The 19721-nt window shown below is 42.3% G+C and overlaps 1 protein-coding gene across 1 annotated transcript; it reads left to right on the top strand.

The window, feature by feature from the left end:
• Positions 1-565: 565 nt before the first annotated feature.
• On the top strand, positions 566-18305 carry DNAJA2 (DnaJ heat shock protein family (Hsp40) member A2). Its single transcript, XM_083750533.1, has 9 exons — positions 566-923; positions 5974-6033; positions 6726-6949; positions 11588-11668; positions 12584-12717; positions 14180-14376; positions 16484-16628; positions 16767-16894; positions 17486-18305. The coding sequence occupies exons 1-9, from the start codon at positions 846-848 to the stop codon at positions 17672-17674; spliced, it is 1236 nt and encodes a 411-aa protein (XP_083606659.1). The 5' UTR covers positions 566-845; the 3' UTR covers positions 17675-18305.
• Positions 18306-19721: the final 1416 nt, after the last annotated feature.

Genomic DNA, 19721 nt, shown 5'->3' with positions numbered 1-19721 from the left:
GAATTCAGATCCAAGTTTTTATTATTGATAGGTTTTTCTGAGTTATGCGTACTGGATTTGTTTTTCCTCACACACACACACACATAGGCATATACTGTGTGTGTGTGTACGTGATATGCAAAATTATATGACAGACAGACACAGACACACACACACACACACACCCCTATAAAAATAATGCACATTATGCCATTTGGGCTTAATTAGCTTGTTTTTATTTTGAATTATATATGCGGAGGTTGGGGAAACACAATCACCTTTTCACCTCTAAAAGGCCTTTAATCCGCCCCTGCCCAAAGCTACAATTCCCAGCATTCACTAGGGAAAAAAGGGGCAACAGTGGCGACAACTAACGTTCAGCACAAACTCCTAAGAACCCCGATCCCTTCAGTCTCACTCCACTCCGGTGTTTCCCCCTCCCCTTCTCCCCTTCACTTCCTGGAGTTCGCGCGGAGGAGAAAGCTGGGGGCGGGGCGTTCCTTCTCCGCGAGGCCGGTGCGAGTGGGCGGGACCTCCTCCTTCTAATCCCCGCCCACCAACCCTCTCCCTCTCGCTCCCCTGTCATCCGGGTGTGCGCTGCGGTGCGTGCGTCGCGACGTGACGACGTCGGCGCGTGCGTGGCGGAGGGCCTTCCCCCTTCTTCCACTCACCCGCTCTCTCTCTCGCGCTCTCTCTCTCCTCTTTTTCCCCCTCCCTCCCTTCCTTCTTTCCCTCTCTCTCACACACACACACACGCGGGCGCGCGCGGCCTCCTCCTCCTCCCGGCCTTTCTCCCCGCAACCTACCGGGGCGGCTTCATCGTCGTCGTCGTCGTCGCCTTTCCCTCCGCCTCCCAGCCGGCCGCCATGGCGAACGTAGCCGACACGAAGCTGTACGACATCCTCGGAGTGCCGCCGGGAGCCTCGGACAACGAGCTCAAGAAGGTCTGCCTGGCGGGTGGGGCGGGGGTGGGAACACTCGGGGAGCCGGTGGGGCGGCAGCGGTGAGAGGGAGGCCCAAGCGGGAGGGAAGCCGCCGGTGCCGGGCCGGCTTGTGACCGGGGTCATTGGAGACGCCCGGGGTTGGAGCAGGCCTCGCCTGACTAGGCCTGGCCGGGGGTCGGGCGGGGGGGGGGGAGGAGGAGGCGGCCGCCTGGATGAGGCCTTCGGGGCCGGTTGCGGGGAGGGGGAGGCGGCAGGAGCTCAGGGCCAGGCCCAGGCTTGTTGGGTAGCGTTGGGTGGCCGTGTGTATGTATGTGGAGGAGGAGGAAGGGAAGGCCGCTTGTGGGGGGGGGAGGGGGGAGTGAGCTCTCGGCGTGTGCTGGCCCTGGGAGGTGGACCTCCTGCCAGGAGGAGGGGGAGGGAAGATTATACATATATAATTTGCTTATATAATTATACATATATAATTTGCTTATGGCGCTTGTATCCAACCTATGCACACACACAAACACACACCTCCGCGCTCACCTTGCCGGTTAGTGGTGGGTGTTATGTGGAGGAGGAAGGGCCACCGGTTGAGGCTGGAGCCGGTGTTTGTTGTGCTGTTGGCTCTGGAAGGTAAGTAGGCCCTGAAGGAAAAGGTGGATGCTGATGATGGGCTGAGTTGTGTTGGATTGATTGCGTTTATATCCTAGAGTCACTTCTCTTTCCACACCATTGAAATATACATTTGGGTGGGGGTCGCTTATGCACCCCCCCCCTGCCATCTTACTTGGACGAATTCGTGCAGGAGAGAGCTGAGGGTGTCTACTAGCCACAATGGCGAAGTGGATGCTTTGGAATACCAGTTGTTGGGCGGGGGGTGGGACTGAGTGCTCTTGTGCTTGGGTCCTGCTTGAGGGTTTCTCATAATAGGCATCTGGTTGAGCACTATGAGAACAGGATGCTGGACTAGATGGGTCAGACAGAGACAAGCTTTCTTTTTTCCTTCTCTCTCTTCCCCCTCCCGTCTGTAGTGTTGTTATCTAACCCATAATACTTTACTGGATAGAAAGGTATATTCAGAAGCAACAATAACCCATCCCAGCTTCCCAATAGTTTGTACCTTGGGGATTGTTTTTTGAGTGGCAGTGAGGGAAAGCTGGATGCTGCCCCTCTCCCCATTTTCTTTCCTGTGTACCACTCCCCTAGATGAGAGTTAAGACTTGCTTCGTGATCACAAGGAGGGGAGGGATATTTTCTTGTTAATTCCACTCTTTATCTTCTCCACCCTTTGCAGACTTTATTATTTAATTTGTTGCCTGACCTTCGATAGATTTTATATGGCTGATGAGTTATTTTTACGGTGGCAAGAAGAAAGACCTGGGGATTAGGTCCCCCATTTTTCAAAATTCTGTGTGCTCTCCTTCATGGTGGCAAGGGTGAGCCAGAGACTGGCCTTCCTTTTCTCTCCCCATCTTCTCTTTGCCTTCTTCTTGCACCCCCCATAAAAAACCCTTTTGTGCCTTGGAAGTTAAACTTAGGGTAGCAGTAAGGGAAAACGGAGACTATCTCACCAATATTCTTATTTCCTCCCCACAGTTGAGGCTTGCTGCATGGTATCAAGAGCCTACTTGTCTTCCCTCTCCTTGCAAGCTTGTGCCTTTCTGGATTGGCCATGTGAGAACATGGATGACCTGTCAGTTTCCACTCTCCACATCTCACCATTTTTTATTTCCCTTGTCACTCCATCTCCTGTAACCTTGAGGAGTTTCTTATGATGGTGAGGGAAATCTGGAGGTTAGCTCTTTGCCCTTTTATTTTCTACTCTTCTGTCCATTACCAACCCCCAACCCAGGCATTGCCAAACTTGGCCCTCCATCTGTTTTGGGACTACAACTCCCATCATCCCTAGCTAACAGGACCAGTGGTCAGGGATGATGGGAATTGTAGTCCCAAAACAGCTGGAGGGCCAAGTTTGGCCATGCCTGCCCAATCCCATGCCTCCTGGGAATTGGTTTTACCTGAAGAACATTTCTCCACTTCATTCTTGGGGAGGGTAATTAGAATGATATCCCAACCTATATTCTCTTTATTTTTACTTCCACATATGCTGAATCTCATTTGGGCACATTCTGTTTCTGTCTACAAAAGCACAGGTTTCATTCTTGGCCTTCATTCCTCTGTAGGTGATCCCTTCTCATCCTGGCTGTTCAAAAAGGGGAGTGGGGGTGGAAAGGTCAAAAGTCCCTAGGTAACATAACCCCTTCATGTTAACCCTTTCAAGATTAATTGCCCTTAACTTGTTTTTGTAACGCACGACCCACTTCTTTTCTTCATCTAGTCTTTGAGAACCCCATCCCACATCAGAGCCTTCAGCTGGTTAATAACCATGTCCTGCCTGTTTGTGACGGAAGGGTGGTGCTACTGGGGAATAGATCCTCTTCATCTGGGCGTGTAATAGCATAATTTGTTTGGGCTGGGTATTCATTGTTATGGAAGGTATTTTGGAGGAAGCATGAGCAATAAGATGGTTCTGAGGTTAACAGGAAAATAAGTTCCTTCAAGTAGATTCAGAAAAATCCTATTTATATTCTGTGTACACATTCCTCCTTTAAAGTGGTGTTTGGTCACTACAGTGATAGGTGATTGCTTACTAAGGGCTGCTGAGATTTAGCAATGTCTTATCCCTTTAAAATGAAAGTTTAGGTGAGTAGCAAAATAAACTATGCCCTGATATTCCTTTTGACTATATCCTTTAAAAATAGAACATATTCAGGAAAACTTCATGGAAGTTACATTGATATGTGATTTTTGTTTTTGAACTACTTGCATGATCTAAACTTTTCAAAAAATAGAAAGTCAAATTAGGGTGTAATTTTGAATAACTGGCTGTTTTAATATTTCACAAATAGATGCTTTCTAGGTGAGAGGCAAACATTTAACTGGACTTGCTAGCAGGATTGTGTTGCACTTGCATATATTTTGGAGAAATACATTCCAGAGGCTAGAGAACCTTCTTTTCACAGATGCACATATTGCTTATCACAGCAAGCAGTTTTTGAGCCCTGGGAATATCAAAGGCAGCCAACAGTGTGGCATGGGAAGGCTTCTGTGTGGGAATCAAAATTCCCACTGCTTATTTGTAAGCTTTGGTACATACAGAATGGTGGTCTCTGAATTGCAATCATTAGATATAACAGATGGCTGAAGACGCCATTTGACTTTTTAAAGGTTATTCTTTAATTGGTAGATTAGGACCTGGAAGTGGGTTGCGTTCCAGCCTATGTTGGTTTGCGCTAGCACTACCATAACTTTGCTTTTTTTCCCTTTTGGAAGGAGAAAATTAAAACAGTAAAGGTTAAAAATTCAGGATGACTTGAAGTAGAGGGCAGAGCTACATTACTTTTAATTAATGTATAAGAAAATTCTGATGTAACAGCTTGCCCATGTAAAATTTCCGTCCATCTTTGGTCACTAGAGAGAAGAGATTCATTCAGTGAAACAATTGCTAGTTTGTGCCTGTTACAGCTTTGGGTTAAAGATAGGTCCTAGATCTTAAAATATGAAGTTGTGTCCTGATGAGCAACATTGTAAATCTTAATGCTACTTCATTGCATAGTCTAACAAAATACAGTGGTATCTTGGGTAACATACGCTTCAGGTTACAGACTCCGCTAACCCAGAAATAGTACCTCGGGTTAAGAACTTTGCTTCAGAAGAACAGAAAACGTGCTCTGGCGGTACGGCAGCAGCAGGAGGCTCCATTAGCTAAAGTGGTGCTTCAGGTTAAGAACAGTTTCAGGTTTAGAATGGACCTCTGGAACGAATTAAGTACTTAACCCGAGGTACCACTGTATGTTGAGGATAGCGTATTTGTGTCCAGGAATCGGGATACTGCAAAAAAAAAAAAAAAAAAGATGGTCCATTCAAATGGGTACCAATGGTGATGTCATTAATGGAAACAGTTCAGGATGACTGATATTTCTGCCAATGTTTGTAATCCTAGTAGCATCTCAACTTCAATAGTTTGGCACACGGTATTAACTCAGAACAGTCACTGAAAATACTTTTCAGTCTTGGTCATGTTACAGAATTACTTCTTAGCAACTATGGCTTTTCTCACTGAAAGTTGATCAGTCACACAGATTTTTAGTGAAGCTTCACTATAACCAACTCCAAATTGTTCTCATTGTTGATCTTTGGAGATTCTTGCTGACTTTAAGGAAATAGTAATGTGTCTTGTTGAGAATTAACTTTATTTGTGGGCCCTATTTCCATTCTGTGCATATGGACTTTGAGCACATGTCAAACCTTTAGTGGTGATCTTCTTAAGGGGATGGTTGCAAGGTTAAACACAAACAGTTATAAAGTACATATTGAAACTAGGTCATATTTAATTGTAGAAGTAGTGGTGGCTGTTAATGTAATCAGGGAGAGTATGAATATTGAATTGGTTGAGAATTCACACCATTTTATTAAGGGCAGATTTTTTATGGCAGCAGCAAATATGAATAGGATTTGTGTGCATGGAAGAGATTGAGAAACTCAGGGATATTCAAAAGAGCAAGCATAATTTTAATTTTCTAAGCTGCCACGAATAATGTGGTTAACAGCTACCAGGCAGTCTTTTATTGCACTTCAGTGGTGCTATAGAATGATACATGAACCCCTATGGAAATACTGTAGACAGCTATAAAGTTTTCCCTCAGGAGGATGTATCTGAGATGTGTTGGGCTTTGATAAGGTTATTATACATCTATACTGTTCTGAAGCCTCTTCAGATTATTGTAGCTTTTTGTGTTCAGACTGCTGAAGTTTGGCCATGCTCGAATAATTGCTGTTGAATTGGGTTCAATCTTTGATAACCTAATGCTGTTTAATCTAGTTTCATTTCAATGGGGGCTCATATGCAAGCTTGTTCTTGTAATGGATTTTTAAAAAAATTAAAAATAGGTTTTTCAAGTACTAGTTGACTTCAGGGGCTTTTTGGGAGTGGGGAAGGACAAGCTGAACTCAAAATCTTTATTCATTTCCCCACTAACTAGTTACGTTGGTTCCTTTTGCCATTTAGGCATACCGGAAGCTTGCCAAGGAGTACCACCCTGATAAGAATCCAAATGCAGGTGACAAGGTAAGACTTCTTCTGCAAATTGTTGCATTTTAAGATGTACAAGACACAATGCTGGCCAAAATAGCTTGTGAACGCATAGTCTGAGAAGAACTGAAAAGAGGAAAATATGCGAAAATGATCACACTGGTGGAAGAGTAGCCATCAGTGTGGTGTAGGTAGTACTCAGCTTTAGAGCTGTTGTGAGAATAAAATGGAACAATATTCATGCGCATTAACCTCGTCTCTTTGGAGAAGCAGTAGGATTTGAATGTTATAAGATAATCAAAGCTACCTTCTTGCCATTAGCTGTGCTTTGACACATGACTGCAGTAATGTGAGTAATGGAGAAAGTTCATGAATGACACAGATGTGACATGCTTGTGTAGTGAATCACTGAGATGCCTGAGAGCAAAGCACAGAAGGATGGCTCAGCTGTGCAGAGCAGGATATACCTAGTCCTCCTCAGAAGCAAAGGAGAGGCCTGTTCTTTGAAGATAGGTCAGTAAAGGAATGCAGGAGAGTTGGATGCCCAGAGTCGGCTCACCTGCCTGTTGCCAGAGTCCAGACTGGGCTGGCATTTTGCATATATCTGCTTATAAAACAGTAATTGTAATGTAGTAGAAGCGTATTTGCCAAAACACTTTCCTTTCCTATTGTACATATATTGCCAAACATGCAAATAATAGGCATTTCATTTACATTTACCTCCTTAGTTCAAAGAAATAAGCTTTGCCTATGAAGTTCTCTCAAATCCTGAGAAACGCGAATTGTATGACCGGTATGGAGAACAAGGCCTCCGAGAAGGTAGTGGTGGAGGTGGAGGAATGGACGATATTTTCTCCCACATATTTGGTGGGGGACTGTTCAGTTTCATGGGTAGTCAGAGTAGAAGTCGCAACGGAAGAAGAAGAGGTGAAGATATGATGCATCCACTCAAGTAAGTACCTGGCTTATTGTCTCTGGGGGAAGTTCCTGTCTTGAATGCATAATTGCTCTATTGGTGGGCTGACGTTCTCATGACAAACTGAAGGACTTTCAAGAACACATGATTTTAAATTATCTGAAGCTACCTGATACCAAAATAGCCTTGGCGATCCAGCATTTATTTGTTTTGTTTTTTTAAGTCTACCCTGCCTTCTTTTCCAAGGAAACTTAAGACAACTAAATAATAATACAGTATTGTACACACAACATTCCATACCAAACCCAACAAAACAAATCCAGTTATTAAAATATACACAACCTAAGCCAGCACAACATTTAAAAGCTGTCTTTAAAAGCCATGTTGTCACCAGGCACCTGAAAGGATGCAGTGATGGGTCTGGTGCATCTCACCTGGCAAGCAACTTACGTAGAGTGGCACCACAGCAGAAAATCCCTTCACTTTTTTAAAGCTGAAACCTTACCTGCAGAGTTTGTGTAACACCTGACTCAACACAAATGATTAGCATGACCCCTTCCATTGTGAGTGTAGGTGGGACAAGATCTCCATAGGGCCCAATGTTGCCCCTTTGGATGTGGCAATGGAGGTATAACCAAACCTTTACAAAAGATTAATGTTCTTCCTGTTTCTCCATGGAGCCTTCTCTCTCTCTCTCTCATCAGATGAGGGTTTTTTTAAATTCAGATGGGGTTTTTAAAAATGCTAGAGAGAAAAATTCTGGGTTTAGCCTTGAACACAGAAAAGTAATCCAGCATTGTAATAGATAGTCCCAAGGAACTGGTACCTGGTTATGTGTTGGTTTGTTTCTGCCAAGGCAAGTTACTAAAGAAATAAGGCCAAGCCACTAAATCATCAGTGAATGGAATATTAAAGCCTCACCCATGCTTTAGGTAACTTGATACATTTACAAGACGGGTTGGACTAATCATTGCAGCAAAACCACTTATTAACAGCCTAGTGAATAGATCGCTTTAAACCTGAGGCTATCGTTCTACCAAGTCAATGTGATTAAAAACATTGAAGTTCAAGTTGTTCAGAATCCCTTACAATGAAAAGCAGACAAGTTGGAACAGCAGACTGTTCCAAGCAGATCAGGTGAGAAAGCAAGCCTTTGCAAGAGTAGATGGAGTGAGGCAGGTATTCTGAAATTCTAGTTTAACGCAGCAGGTGGACTAGGCAGGCAGTGATGGGTACAGAATTGAATAACCTGAAATTTATTTTTTAAAGAACAAAAAACCCTACCCTTTATAGCCAGTAAGATGCTAAGTGTATTTATCTTAGAGTATTGGTGAGTCGGTTTTTTTGGCAGGAGGCGAGCTTAATGTTCTGCATAGCTCCTTTCCCCAGTCTTTAACTAGGCCTTGATTGGGTGCCAAGTGCAGAAAGGCAGCATATAAAATTGAAGCAATAAAAAGCAGAAGCAAAATTAATGGTGCAAAATTAAGCAAATGCCAGTTTGCTTCCATTAATTATGCAAGTTGCAAAATTCAGATTACATTGGTGCAGAAATGGTTTGTTTATTTGATTCATTTTAAAGTGAGTATACAGAAGCCTGAGCAGGAGCTAGCCAAGTGTTACTTCTACTTTAGAATGCTGCATTCTGACAGAGCAAATGTACTAGAGGAGTTGTAGCATAATAGTTATTATTCCATGAATGTGTCCCAAGTCAAAACAAAATCCTTAATTTCACTTGAGGTGGATTGGGAGTTAACCAGAAAGAGCCTTTTCAGTGCCATTGCTCCATTTGTGGAATTTTCTGACATTTATGAGTTGCCCCGTTAACAGAGTTGTAGGGTGATGATCATTGTTGGTTTTGTTTTTTGCTTTTAACTTTAATACCAACATCTTGTCATGTGAAACAGCCATGTCTTAGCAGATAACATAATTTCATCCATAGTCATGTGAAAGAGAGCCACAAAACATCCTCATTGAGCTTAAACCCCAGTGAAATTCAGAGATTAGAATATTAATGTAAATAATTTTAAATGATGTTAAAAGCCCGGGGGGGGGGGAGGGGTGAAATACTTGACTGGTACGAAAAATATATTAAAGAAGGTTCCTTCCCAGGCAGGCCCAAATAGTGCTAACATTCAAAACAAAAAAAAATTCCTTCCAGTAGCACCTTAAAGACCAACTAAGTTAGTTCTTGGTATGAGCTTTCGTGTGCATGCACACTTCTTCAGATACACATGCACACGAAAGCTCATACCAAGAACTAACTTAGTTGGTCTTTAAGGTGCTACTGGAAGGAATTTTTTTTGTTTTGACTATGGCAGACCAACACGGCTACCTATCTGTAACTAGTGCTAACATTGTTATCCTTTCAGTGCCAACAAAATATACTTTTGTTTCCCTGGCCTTCTAAATGTATTTTGATGTCTGTTTTTCTCTCTCAATATGATATGTATTTAATATTGGGGGTTTTTTTTAATCTCCCTGGAAGCTGAAGGGTCATATACAGATTTTTTCAAACAAATAATATGTGAAATATTCCATTAAAATGTCTCCATTTGGAATTCAGTGATATTTTATTTTTCCTGCTGAAAGCATAAACTGGAATCTGCTGCCTTTAAAATCTGTATTTTTCACTAAAGGGCTGTAGAAACTGGCTGCAGCTTTTAACTGTGGTTTGTAAAATCCTTCCTGTTTAATCTTCAGCTGATGGCTTTTACTGGTTTTGCTGCTACAGTATGTGTTGTCATATTTTTTTTATAGTAATATTTTATTAGGTTTTCACAATAAAAGAAATTCCAAGCCAACAAACATAAAAAAGAAAAAAAACCAAGAAAAATATATAAACATAAAAGCACAAAATTACAAAATTCAAAAATACAAATATTAAACATAAAAAAGAAAAAGAAAAAAAGCACATAAAAAGAACAGAAATCCCTCTTATTTGATTTCTCATCTTTAGTTAACTTATTTTCCTGACTTCCTCACGCCTCCCTTTTTTGTATCCCTTTTAAGAACTGGTTCAGCAAATTCATATCCTATTAATTTATCTATTATCTATTATCAATCCAATCTTACATTTTACCTTGTTGCTAGAACCCCTTCAGTTCATTTCAATGTCATCAACATTCAGATATTTTACAGTGTTTCTGTAAATAAGTTTTAAATTTCCTCCAATCTTCTTCCACCGACTCTTCTCCCTGGTCTCGGATTCTGCCAGTCATTTCGGCCATTTCCATGTAGTCTATTAATTGCATCTGCCATTCATGTGTTGTCATATTTTTCTGTTGCTCTCGGAAAAAGCAGTGGTACAAAGGAAAAACAACCATGCACTATGAGATTAGGTCTAAAATGGTTGCTGTGTTGGGTGTGAAAGTCCTCACTATGCTGCTTGAGAAAGGATGGGCAGCAATTAAGGGAAAGAGGACAGCAATAAAAACTAGTAGCTATTCCTCTAGTCAAAATTTGAATTAAAAATTTCCATGAAACAGCTGAAGCCTCTTGATTTACAGAACACATTGGTTTGCTGTCATAATCATGTATTTGAAATGTTTGTAGCCTGCCTTTTGAACATAGAATCACTAAAGTATCTTACATAAGATAATTGTATCTTAAAAAGTCCACACTTAATCATTCAGGCTGCTAGATTTTCTTCAACAGAAACCATCATCATCATCATCATCATTATTATTATTATTATTATTATTATTATTATTAACAACAACATTTGTTTACTGCCATATACTCATAGGTTTGAAGGTGGTTCATAACATAAAATTGCAATATAAAAAAGAGAAACCCCATTGGGAAGGTCAGGAAAGATCAGGGTTCTAGATATTGCTGTATACCTGTGTGAACAGGAACACTGAGCTGGTGCTTAAATGCTAATACAGACATCTGAGAGATACACACAAGGCAGCAGTTCCTTACTTGCAGAGCCACCTGGTAGCTACCTGCCTTAACCTCTCCCTGAAGGTGAAGGTACCAAGAACACAGCCTCCACTGAAGACCTTGATAGGAGTAAGACAGTCCTTTGCTGTGGTGAGAGTGCTGAGGTAGGACTAGAGAAACCCAAGTTCAAATCTCTACTGAAGTACTGGGTGACCTTGGACCTATTGCTAGCTCTCAGGCTAGGGTTAGCCCTTGCCATGCCTTCCAGATATTGTTGGACTACAGCCTTTATCAGCCGCAATGGCAATGGTCAGGGAGAATGGGAATTATAGTCAAACAATCTGTCAAGGGTGCCAAGTTGAGTATCTCTGTTTTAGGCTAATTGCCCCACAGGGCTATGTGAGGATGAATTAGAAGGTTCATGTATGCTGAGTTCATTGGAAGGAAGGTAGAGTATACATGTAGTAATGATGCATTGCTATGCTATGGGGTATGGAGACTTTGGTGCACATGTGAAATCCTGGTAAGAGAACGTAGAGCTACCGTATAATCGCAACAAGTTGGTGGGCATACTTTTTCTACATTGCAGCTCATCTAGCTCTTGGTCTGGTCTAAAAACAATAGTGCTAACATTTTTTACCAGTGTATATTTGGTATCTGGAATATGTTTTTGCCACTTCATGTAGCCTTTCAGTAGTTGTGCCTGCAAGTATGTTAAAACAAGATGTGTTCAGTCTTCTGCTGATACTTGAACCAAAACCTAAAGTACAATCTCTTTCCCTTACTCAGAGTTTCTTTAGAAGATCTTTATAATGGAAAGACTACCAAACTACAACTTAGCAAGAATGTCCTTTGTAGTTCATGTAACGGGTGAGTTGTTTCTTTGTTTGCTTCGGTTTGTTTGTTTGTTTGTTTTTGCATTCCTCTGTCTTCAAAAGATTAATGATTTGATTCTTGAAAAATTGAGCCAAGATTTAAAAATGAAAATTAAATATAATTTTTTGTTTAGACAAGTCTATCCAGATATGTAGAATGTTTGTTGTTTAGTCGTTTAGTCATGTCCGACTCTTCGTGACCCCATGGACCAGAGCACGCCAGGCACTCCTGTCTGTAGCTGTAGCTTCTTGTCCCACATAGAGATTTCTCAGGAGACAGATGAGGTGATCAGGCACTGCCATTTCTTTAAGAACTTGCCATAGTTTGCTGTGGTCGACACAGTCAAAGGCTTTTGCATAGTCAATGAAGCAGAAGTAGATGTCTTTCTGGAACTCTCTAGCTTTCTCCATAATCCAGCGCATGTTTGCAATTTGGTCTCTGGTTCCTCTGCCCCTTTGAAATGTTTACATGAGTTCTAATCTGGTTTTAGCTTATTACTGTTTTTAATTGCTAGTTTATTTTTTTTAAATAGCTGTTTTTACTGATAATTTTATTGGTTTCTTTTTGTATATCGCTTGAGGTTTTTCTACAGTCAGTTGGTATATAAATTGCTGGAATCTAATAACTGCTAACAAAAAAAGTCCATGTCCACCTAAGGTTCAGTTGTTTGTAGGGTTACATTGTTCAGCTTTGCAACAAGATGCCCTTGTTTGTGTGTTGCCTGCATCCTGCTCTTCCTTGCTGAGTGCTTATACGATTTTTCAAGTGGGTTTCTATCCAGAGCATTAAGACCTGCATCTCCTAAGCTTTAAGACTTGCTACAGGATTAGATGTCCTCAGGCTCCAAAGATGTAAAACTACATTTCCTTTTTGTGTTTATAATAATATGAAATCATATTTTTGATCTAGCCAAGGGGGTAAATCTGGAGCAGTTCAGAAGTGCGCGGCTTGCCGAGGCAGAGGTGTGCGTATCATGATCAGGCAGCTGGCTCCTGGGATGGTTCAGCAGATGCAGTCTGTCTGCTCTGACTGCAATGGAGAAGGTAAGCCAATCAATTCACCACAAGCATCTGATCTCAAGAAAAGTCCCTTAAGTTTCAATACATTGTGATAGCTAAAACCAGGTTGCAAGTTAGCAAGATGAGAAGCTCATAAATCCCTGCTCCTCATTGAATTGTTTAGACACATTGGCAACATGGTTTGCCCTTTGCCTTGCTTTCATTGGTGTGGTTTGTCAGTGCAGTGGGAATATAGAACTCTTAAGGATGATGCACATACCACTAGCCATCTACCGTCATACCTCGGGTTGCAAACACTGTGGGTTGCACATTTTTGGTTTGCGGACCGTGCCAAATCCAGAAGTACCGGAACGGGTTACTTCTGGGTTTCTGTGCAGAAGCACCGAATCACACATGCACAGACGCAATGCTGTGGGTTGCCAATGCTGCGGGCTGCCAGCGTGCCTCCCACATGTTCGCAACCTGATGTACTAGATGCATCAGTGGCAATTGCATTATGACACCTTAGGCCTAACTCCTACATTGCAGGAGTGGTGAGGTGGTTGTTCCAGTAATGTAGGAGTATAGAAAGCATATGCAAGAAATGACATGGAAGGAACTGGTCTCCATTCCTCATAACCTGATCTGCATGGTCATGGGTGATCAGCAGCTCAGCTGTTCCTGAATAGTTGCAAGTTGGCTCCTCCTGTGGTGGGGTCAGGTATCTTAGCCTTAGCCTGTCTTCCTGCTTTAAATGACACGCATTTGAATGGGGAAGTTCCTGACCTGGTTTTAGCGAACCACATTGAGACACCAGCAGCACTTGTTGGTAGGTGTGCCTTGCATCTTAGTAAAGAAGCAAACTATGGAGCAGGACTAAGGAACCATTTTATTATTGGAGTGGGGGGAGATTCTTGTAGATTGCTTTCTATCATAAACCCAAAGGGGTTTCCATAATAAACAAAATGATACCAGTGAAATACAGTTTAAACATACAAGAATAAAATAAGCATTGATACGATTGAGACCAGGGCTAACGGTAATCGAAGCATGGCTTCCAAAGGTTTGTGAAAACATGGGGGACTTCAACATGCAACAGAATCCCATCAGCGCAGGGGGATTCAAAGGGCCACATTGTCATTTGGGCAACCTTCCAGGGGCCATGTGTGAGTGACACGGTGGCCAGGGGCAGAAAATGGGTGTGGCAGCAGATGTGACCCCTGTCTTTGTTCAGTGGGTTGCATTCTGACTTCACAAGTCAAAGCATGTTCCCACACACTTTCACACACTCCATGCAGGCAAGCCAGAGGCATTATCACAGTTGGGCACATTCCAGCCAGGCAAAGGCACTCCGGCAGGGTGCAGAATAGGACTGTGGACAAGTGTGGTCTGGGGAAAGTCGCATAGGCCAGATAAAAAGGCCTGGAGGGGCTGTGTTCGTCCCGCATGCCAGATGTTCTCCACCCTTTGAAACTGGGTCATAACTGGCCATCTCTCTCTTTTCTAGGGGAAGTAATTAATGAAAAAGATCGCTGTAAAAAATGTGAAGGGAAGAAGGTGATCAAAGAAGTGAAGATCCTTGAAGTCCATGTAGATAAAGGCATGAAGCACGGGCAGAGAATCACCTTTACTGGAGAGGCCGATCAAGCCCCCGGAGTGGAGCCAGGCGACATCGTTCTCCTGCTTCAGGAAAAGGAGCATGAGGTAACTTGCTGCCTGAAATGCAAAGCTGTCTTTTTATTGCAGACCTTTGGAGCCTTTTGAATACTGAGGCTTGCGGCAGTTTGTGGAGGGGCGGTGTGTGTAGTGGTGCTCCATTAAATGTGTGGATGATAATGGAGTTGAACTAGATAGCCATGAGCAAAAGGAAAATTGCTGCTGGTGCTGTTCTGCCTGTGCTTGTGCAAGTGTGTGAGCAGTTCTCGTGTTTCAGCTTCTCAGGAGATATTGCACCACCTCTTGCAAGAGCAGATCATCATCCTGGAAGTTAGAATCACCTTTTACACTTGGTGTCTTGCCACATGATGTAAAAACATACTTCCCATGAGCAGAAGAAACATGTATACAGAAGTGCACTTTTTTGTATCTAACCCAGGGGTGGGGAACCTCCAGATTCTGACCCTCCATATACAGTATTATTGTCTTCTGTCAGCCCCAGCCAGCATGCCCAGCGGTCAGGAGGGACACAGGCTTCCCCCAGTTTAACCTGTGATAATTTGTGTGAACAAATTAGTTGACAGTAGCAGAGAGAAATATGGGGCCCCACCCAGTAGATTCAGTCAAGGGACCATGTGCCACTTGGCCCCAGCTATCAGCAGCCCAGTCTCTGTTCAAGCTGGTCATTTATATGAACTACTGTACTACTGTGTGTGATTAGTCTCTTCTCTTTTTCCCCTATGTGTCTAATCTTTTTTAGAAATGTAGGCCTGTGGGCAGGGCCTATCATGTTTTTAAATCTGTGTACAGCATTTGGTACATTCTAGGCACCTAATGGTTACCTAGCAATTAAAATAGGTATGTCTGTGTTGCTTGTTTCCATGCTTTACATATGCGCAACTAGAGAAAGATAACATAGCAGACCTGCTGCTATTTTAAATACGCATTCTGGAAACCAGAGAAGCTAGCAATGGGCAACTCCTCATAATGGTCAGAGGCTATTTGAGACATGGTTACTTTTGTTCTCGTACCTTTCCCAGTAAAATGTATTGTGAACTCCTTGCTGTTGTGACCTGAGCCATTTGAAATACACTTGGCTGCTATTCAGAATTAAACAAAAAACAATTGAATGTTCAGAAGCAAAAGCCTATCAGCCCAAAGCTTTGTATTTTTACTCACAAGTCTCTCTGGGCTGCATCCTGCTAAGCCATGTTTTGAAGTATCCCCATTGAACGAATGAAACTGGTCACAACTAAGTTGACTGAGTTCATCTTCATGAATTCTGTGAGTTGTCCTAGTCCTGGAGTTGTCATAGCCAAGGCAATTTCTGCTATTCCCCCCTCCCCCAGTTCTAGTCTCAAAAATCATATACAGTGGTACCTTGGGTTACATACGCTTCAGGTTACAGACTCCGCTAACCCAGAAATATTACCTCGGGTTAAGAACTTTGCTTCAGGATGAGAACAGAAATCGTGCTCAGGCGGTGCGGCGGCAGCGGGAGGCCCCATTAGCTAAAATGGTGCTTCAGGTTAAGAACAGTTTCAGGTTAAGTACGGACCTCTGGAACAAATTAAGTACGTAACCACGGGTACCACTGTATAGGAGTGTAGCCAGATGTAAATGTAAGATACTCCTGTATGTGATAATTTTGTCTACCTGTGAGATTTTAGTGTAACACAAAGCATATACACACTAGGAGTTCATGATCTAGCTAGAGGCCAGTACCCATTTTTTCCCCTTCCCTCACAATGGCTCCTACCTGTTTGCAGGTAGCTCAAGACAGACAAAAAGCCTGGTCTGGACCCTGCATTATCATCTGAAGTGCTCTCCCCAGGGAAGCATGCCTGGCACCATCTTCATCTATTTTTAGGTGACAGCCAAAGACTTGTCTTTGTACCCAGGCTTTTGGCCCTAAACTTTGAAGGGTTTCTCATATTTGTGGCCTCTTTTCCTCCTTTTTTTAGTGGGCCACGATCAGTAAAAGGTGTATTTTATTTGTGGTTTTTATTGATTTTGTTACAATTGGGTTTTACTGTTTATATTGTGTTTGGGGTCACTTTTGTAAGCGACAATTTTTTTGTTGTTGTTGTTGTTGTTATGGTAGCCCATCTGCTCATGCATTGGCCACTAAACTTCTTTCCCTCCCTTTTCCAAGGTGTTCCAAAGAGATGGGAATGACTTGCACATGACGCACAAAATAGGACTTGTTGAAGCACTGTGTGGCTTTCAGTTCACATTTAAGCACCTTGACGGACGTCAAATTGTGGTGAAATACCCTCCAGGAAAAGTAATTGAACCAGGTAAAAAACCTCATGGGCTTTTGGAGCTGTTTGGAAGCCTGTTACCCTGTATTTTGCCTGTTAATGTATTTGATTTTACACAGAGGCGAAAAGTATAGGCTGCCTCTTAACAACAGTTGCCTTTGTCCATTCCTGCAGGCTGTGTCCGTGTTGTTCGGGGGGAAGGAATGCCACAGTACCGCAATCCCTTTGAAAAGGGAGATCTTTATATAAAGTTTGACGTGCATTTTCCTGAAAACAACTGGATTAGCCCAGAAAAGCTTACAGTGAGTACCCCAGGATGTATCTCTAAATGCTCACCTCTTCTGCACACCAGCTGCAGAATATGTGGAAGTTGCACATCACCATTACATCTGATCACTATAGGAAACAGTTTTATCCAGCTATGTTCCTCTGCTCAGAGTAGACTCACTGAAGGTGAAATTGACTTAGCTCCACTAATTTCATTGGGCCTACTCTGAGTAGGTCCAACATTGGCTGCTTGATCAAATGACACACCTGCCTGATTCTACAAGCATAGATTTAAGGATGGTGATAAAAACACAAGCTCTAAAACAATTGTACTGGGGAAAGGGCACAGTGCATGTAAAAAGGCCAGATCTTTTTAATCAGTGGAGAAAAGGATACTGACCAAGCCATGGCTTGAAACTTTAAATAAAACCAAAACAATAAAAATAAAAGCAGACATCAGTTAACCATTGTAGAAGGATTTCTTCTTAATTTTCTGCATAGGCCTGGTGGAATAGGAAAGCTTTCAGCAGGTGTTCAAAGGTTGGTGCAGAAGGCGCCTGCTGGAACTTGTGTTCCTGCGAGTACTACATTCTTGCATCACTCTTCTTCCAATACTTTCTTTTTAGGAACTTGAAGATCTTCTGCCTGCCAGACCAGAAATCTCCAACATAATTAGTGATGCAGAGGAGGTAGAACTTCAAGAATTTGATACCACTCGTGGTTCAGGTGGCGGCCAGAGGCGTGAAGCTTACAACGATAGTTCTGATGACGAAAGCGGCCATCATGGACCTGGGGTGCAGTGTGCCCATCAGTAAAAGTTTTGTCTGGGGGTGGGGGCGGGGGGAAGTTACACATGGATTTTTCTCTTCAAATTTTGCCTGACTTGTTTCCAGCAATCCAGTTGGATTGTGTGAGCAATCCACACGAACCTGATGGACATCTGTTGCTATATGTGTAACTTTTAAATTGGTCCATAGTATCTACAGAGTGTATAATTTAAACTAACCACACAAAAAGCTTTTTTTTTCTACTGTTCTGTAGCAGAATAAAGGCACTTGAAAGGAAGATGAGATTCTCTCCTTTTCACCTGGGTTAAGTTTCAGTCCTTGTACTTGTGCTTGATTTTTACCAGTTTTTGTGTAGATTTTAAGTTCTATATTTTAAAAATTCAAATTCTACATTGTAAAGTTTTTGTGTAAAACTTTGTCCCGAGGCTTGGTATTTGGCTGCACCTGCATAAGCTGCTACAATAGAATAAAGAATTTCATAGCCTGTATCTATCACTTTAGATGCATGGTAAGTTATTGGACTTGGCACACAGTGGGGTTAGAACTGATGGGGAACCATGGAAGAGAGAGAGGAAAAATGAGAAGTGGTTGTAAAAGTTTTTTACCATCTTGTGAAAGGTTTCTGAAACTAAATAAAAGCCGTTGGTGTATGATGATACTTCTTGTAACCTTTTTCTTTCCATAAATTCACACCTAAAATTACTCTTGAAATAGATTTTTTTTATTTCGAACTCCAGTATTAACCTCTTAAACTGAAGGCTCAGAATGGGTGGGCGGGCAGTTGTATGGCTCCTGGGCTCAATGCTTTGTTGGCCAGTGCCCTTGAGTTTTAAAACCCCTGATGAAACAGACAGTGGACCATCTTGAATAGCTTGAAACCTCAAGCAGAGAGCAACTTAGAAACAGTTAAGGAAATGGTTAACAAACGGATACAAGGCAAATCTTATGGTCTGTGCACACTCCTATAATACAGGAATACACTTTAAGTAGAAATTTTATCAAAGGGAATTTGAGAAAAGGAATGCAACATTTTGCATTAAAACATTGCAAACCTCAGCACAACTGCAGGACGTTGGAATAGTACCTACAAAACTGCTTCATGATTACCTAGCCACATACTGTTTTACCTGATCAAAACAAAACCCTCCAATCCATGGTATAGGTCATTTTGAGCCCCCCTAAGGAGGTTCCTCCAGCCCTTTTCCTTTGCTCATTTTGGCTGCCATTAAGCAATTTAGCAGTGCACCAAATCAACAAGTTTTCTTTGAAAGCTTAGAATGTGTCTTAATTATCCTAATTATCTATTTACCTGCAGTGTGGAAACAGCCCTTCCAACAATACAGAGGTCATGAGACACGCATTACTCTCGTGTCTTTGTGATCATGAACCACTGTTCAACGTTAGTCATAACTGCAGAAGTAACATTTTGGTACTGGTGTTTTAGGAGGTACATCTAACATAAGTTAACATCTCCTTTAAGGCAGATGGCCAGATGACTTGCTTTGAGGGCCTCTTGATAAATTATTAGTCCTACAATTAGGGAAAACACGAAATAGCATAGTTACACAGCTAAAGGTGTAATTGAAGATAGCAACAGTTGCCAATGTATTTTGTGATTCCTACAACTTTTACACATCTGGCAGTCAAGCAAAAAAGAAGACCAAAGGATGTCTGCACAATCTGAGGAAAATAATTGACCCATTTTTAGGTGCAGTAGTCACAATATTAGTTCAACAGATACTAGGTTAGTCTAAGTATGGTTCTACCAGGCTTTGAGTCAAACTCCAAGGGAGAATTGGAGAAAAAACTCAACTAAGGTCAACACTGCTGAAGATTTGGGAAAGGTTTTCCCAGCCAGCAAGCACCCCTTGAGCTAGGACTGGCCACTTCTGACCCACTAACTTTCAAATTAAAAAGTACCTTGCTCTCTGGATTAGAGAGAGAGATTAGAGAGCCGCCCAGAGTGGCTGGGGAGGCCCAGCCAGATGGGTGGGGTATAAATAATAAATTATTATAGAGCCTGCAAACCCTGTGTTTATTGCTTTGCTCCCTGATGACAGCTCTTACAATGGGG

The sequence above is a fragment of the Podarcis gaigeae genome (genome assembly GCF_964106915.1).
Source record: "Podarcis gaigeae genome assembly, chromosome: 8".
Taxonomy (NCBI): Eukaryota; Metazoa; Chordata; class Lepidosauria; order Squamata; family Lacertidae; genus Podarcis; species Podarcis gaigeae.
The sequence above is the reverse complement of the archived record's forward strand: the minus strand, read 5'-3'. Positions and strand labels throughout refer to the sequence as shown.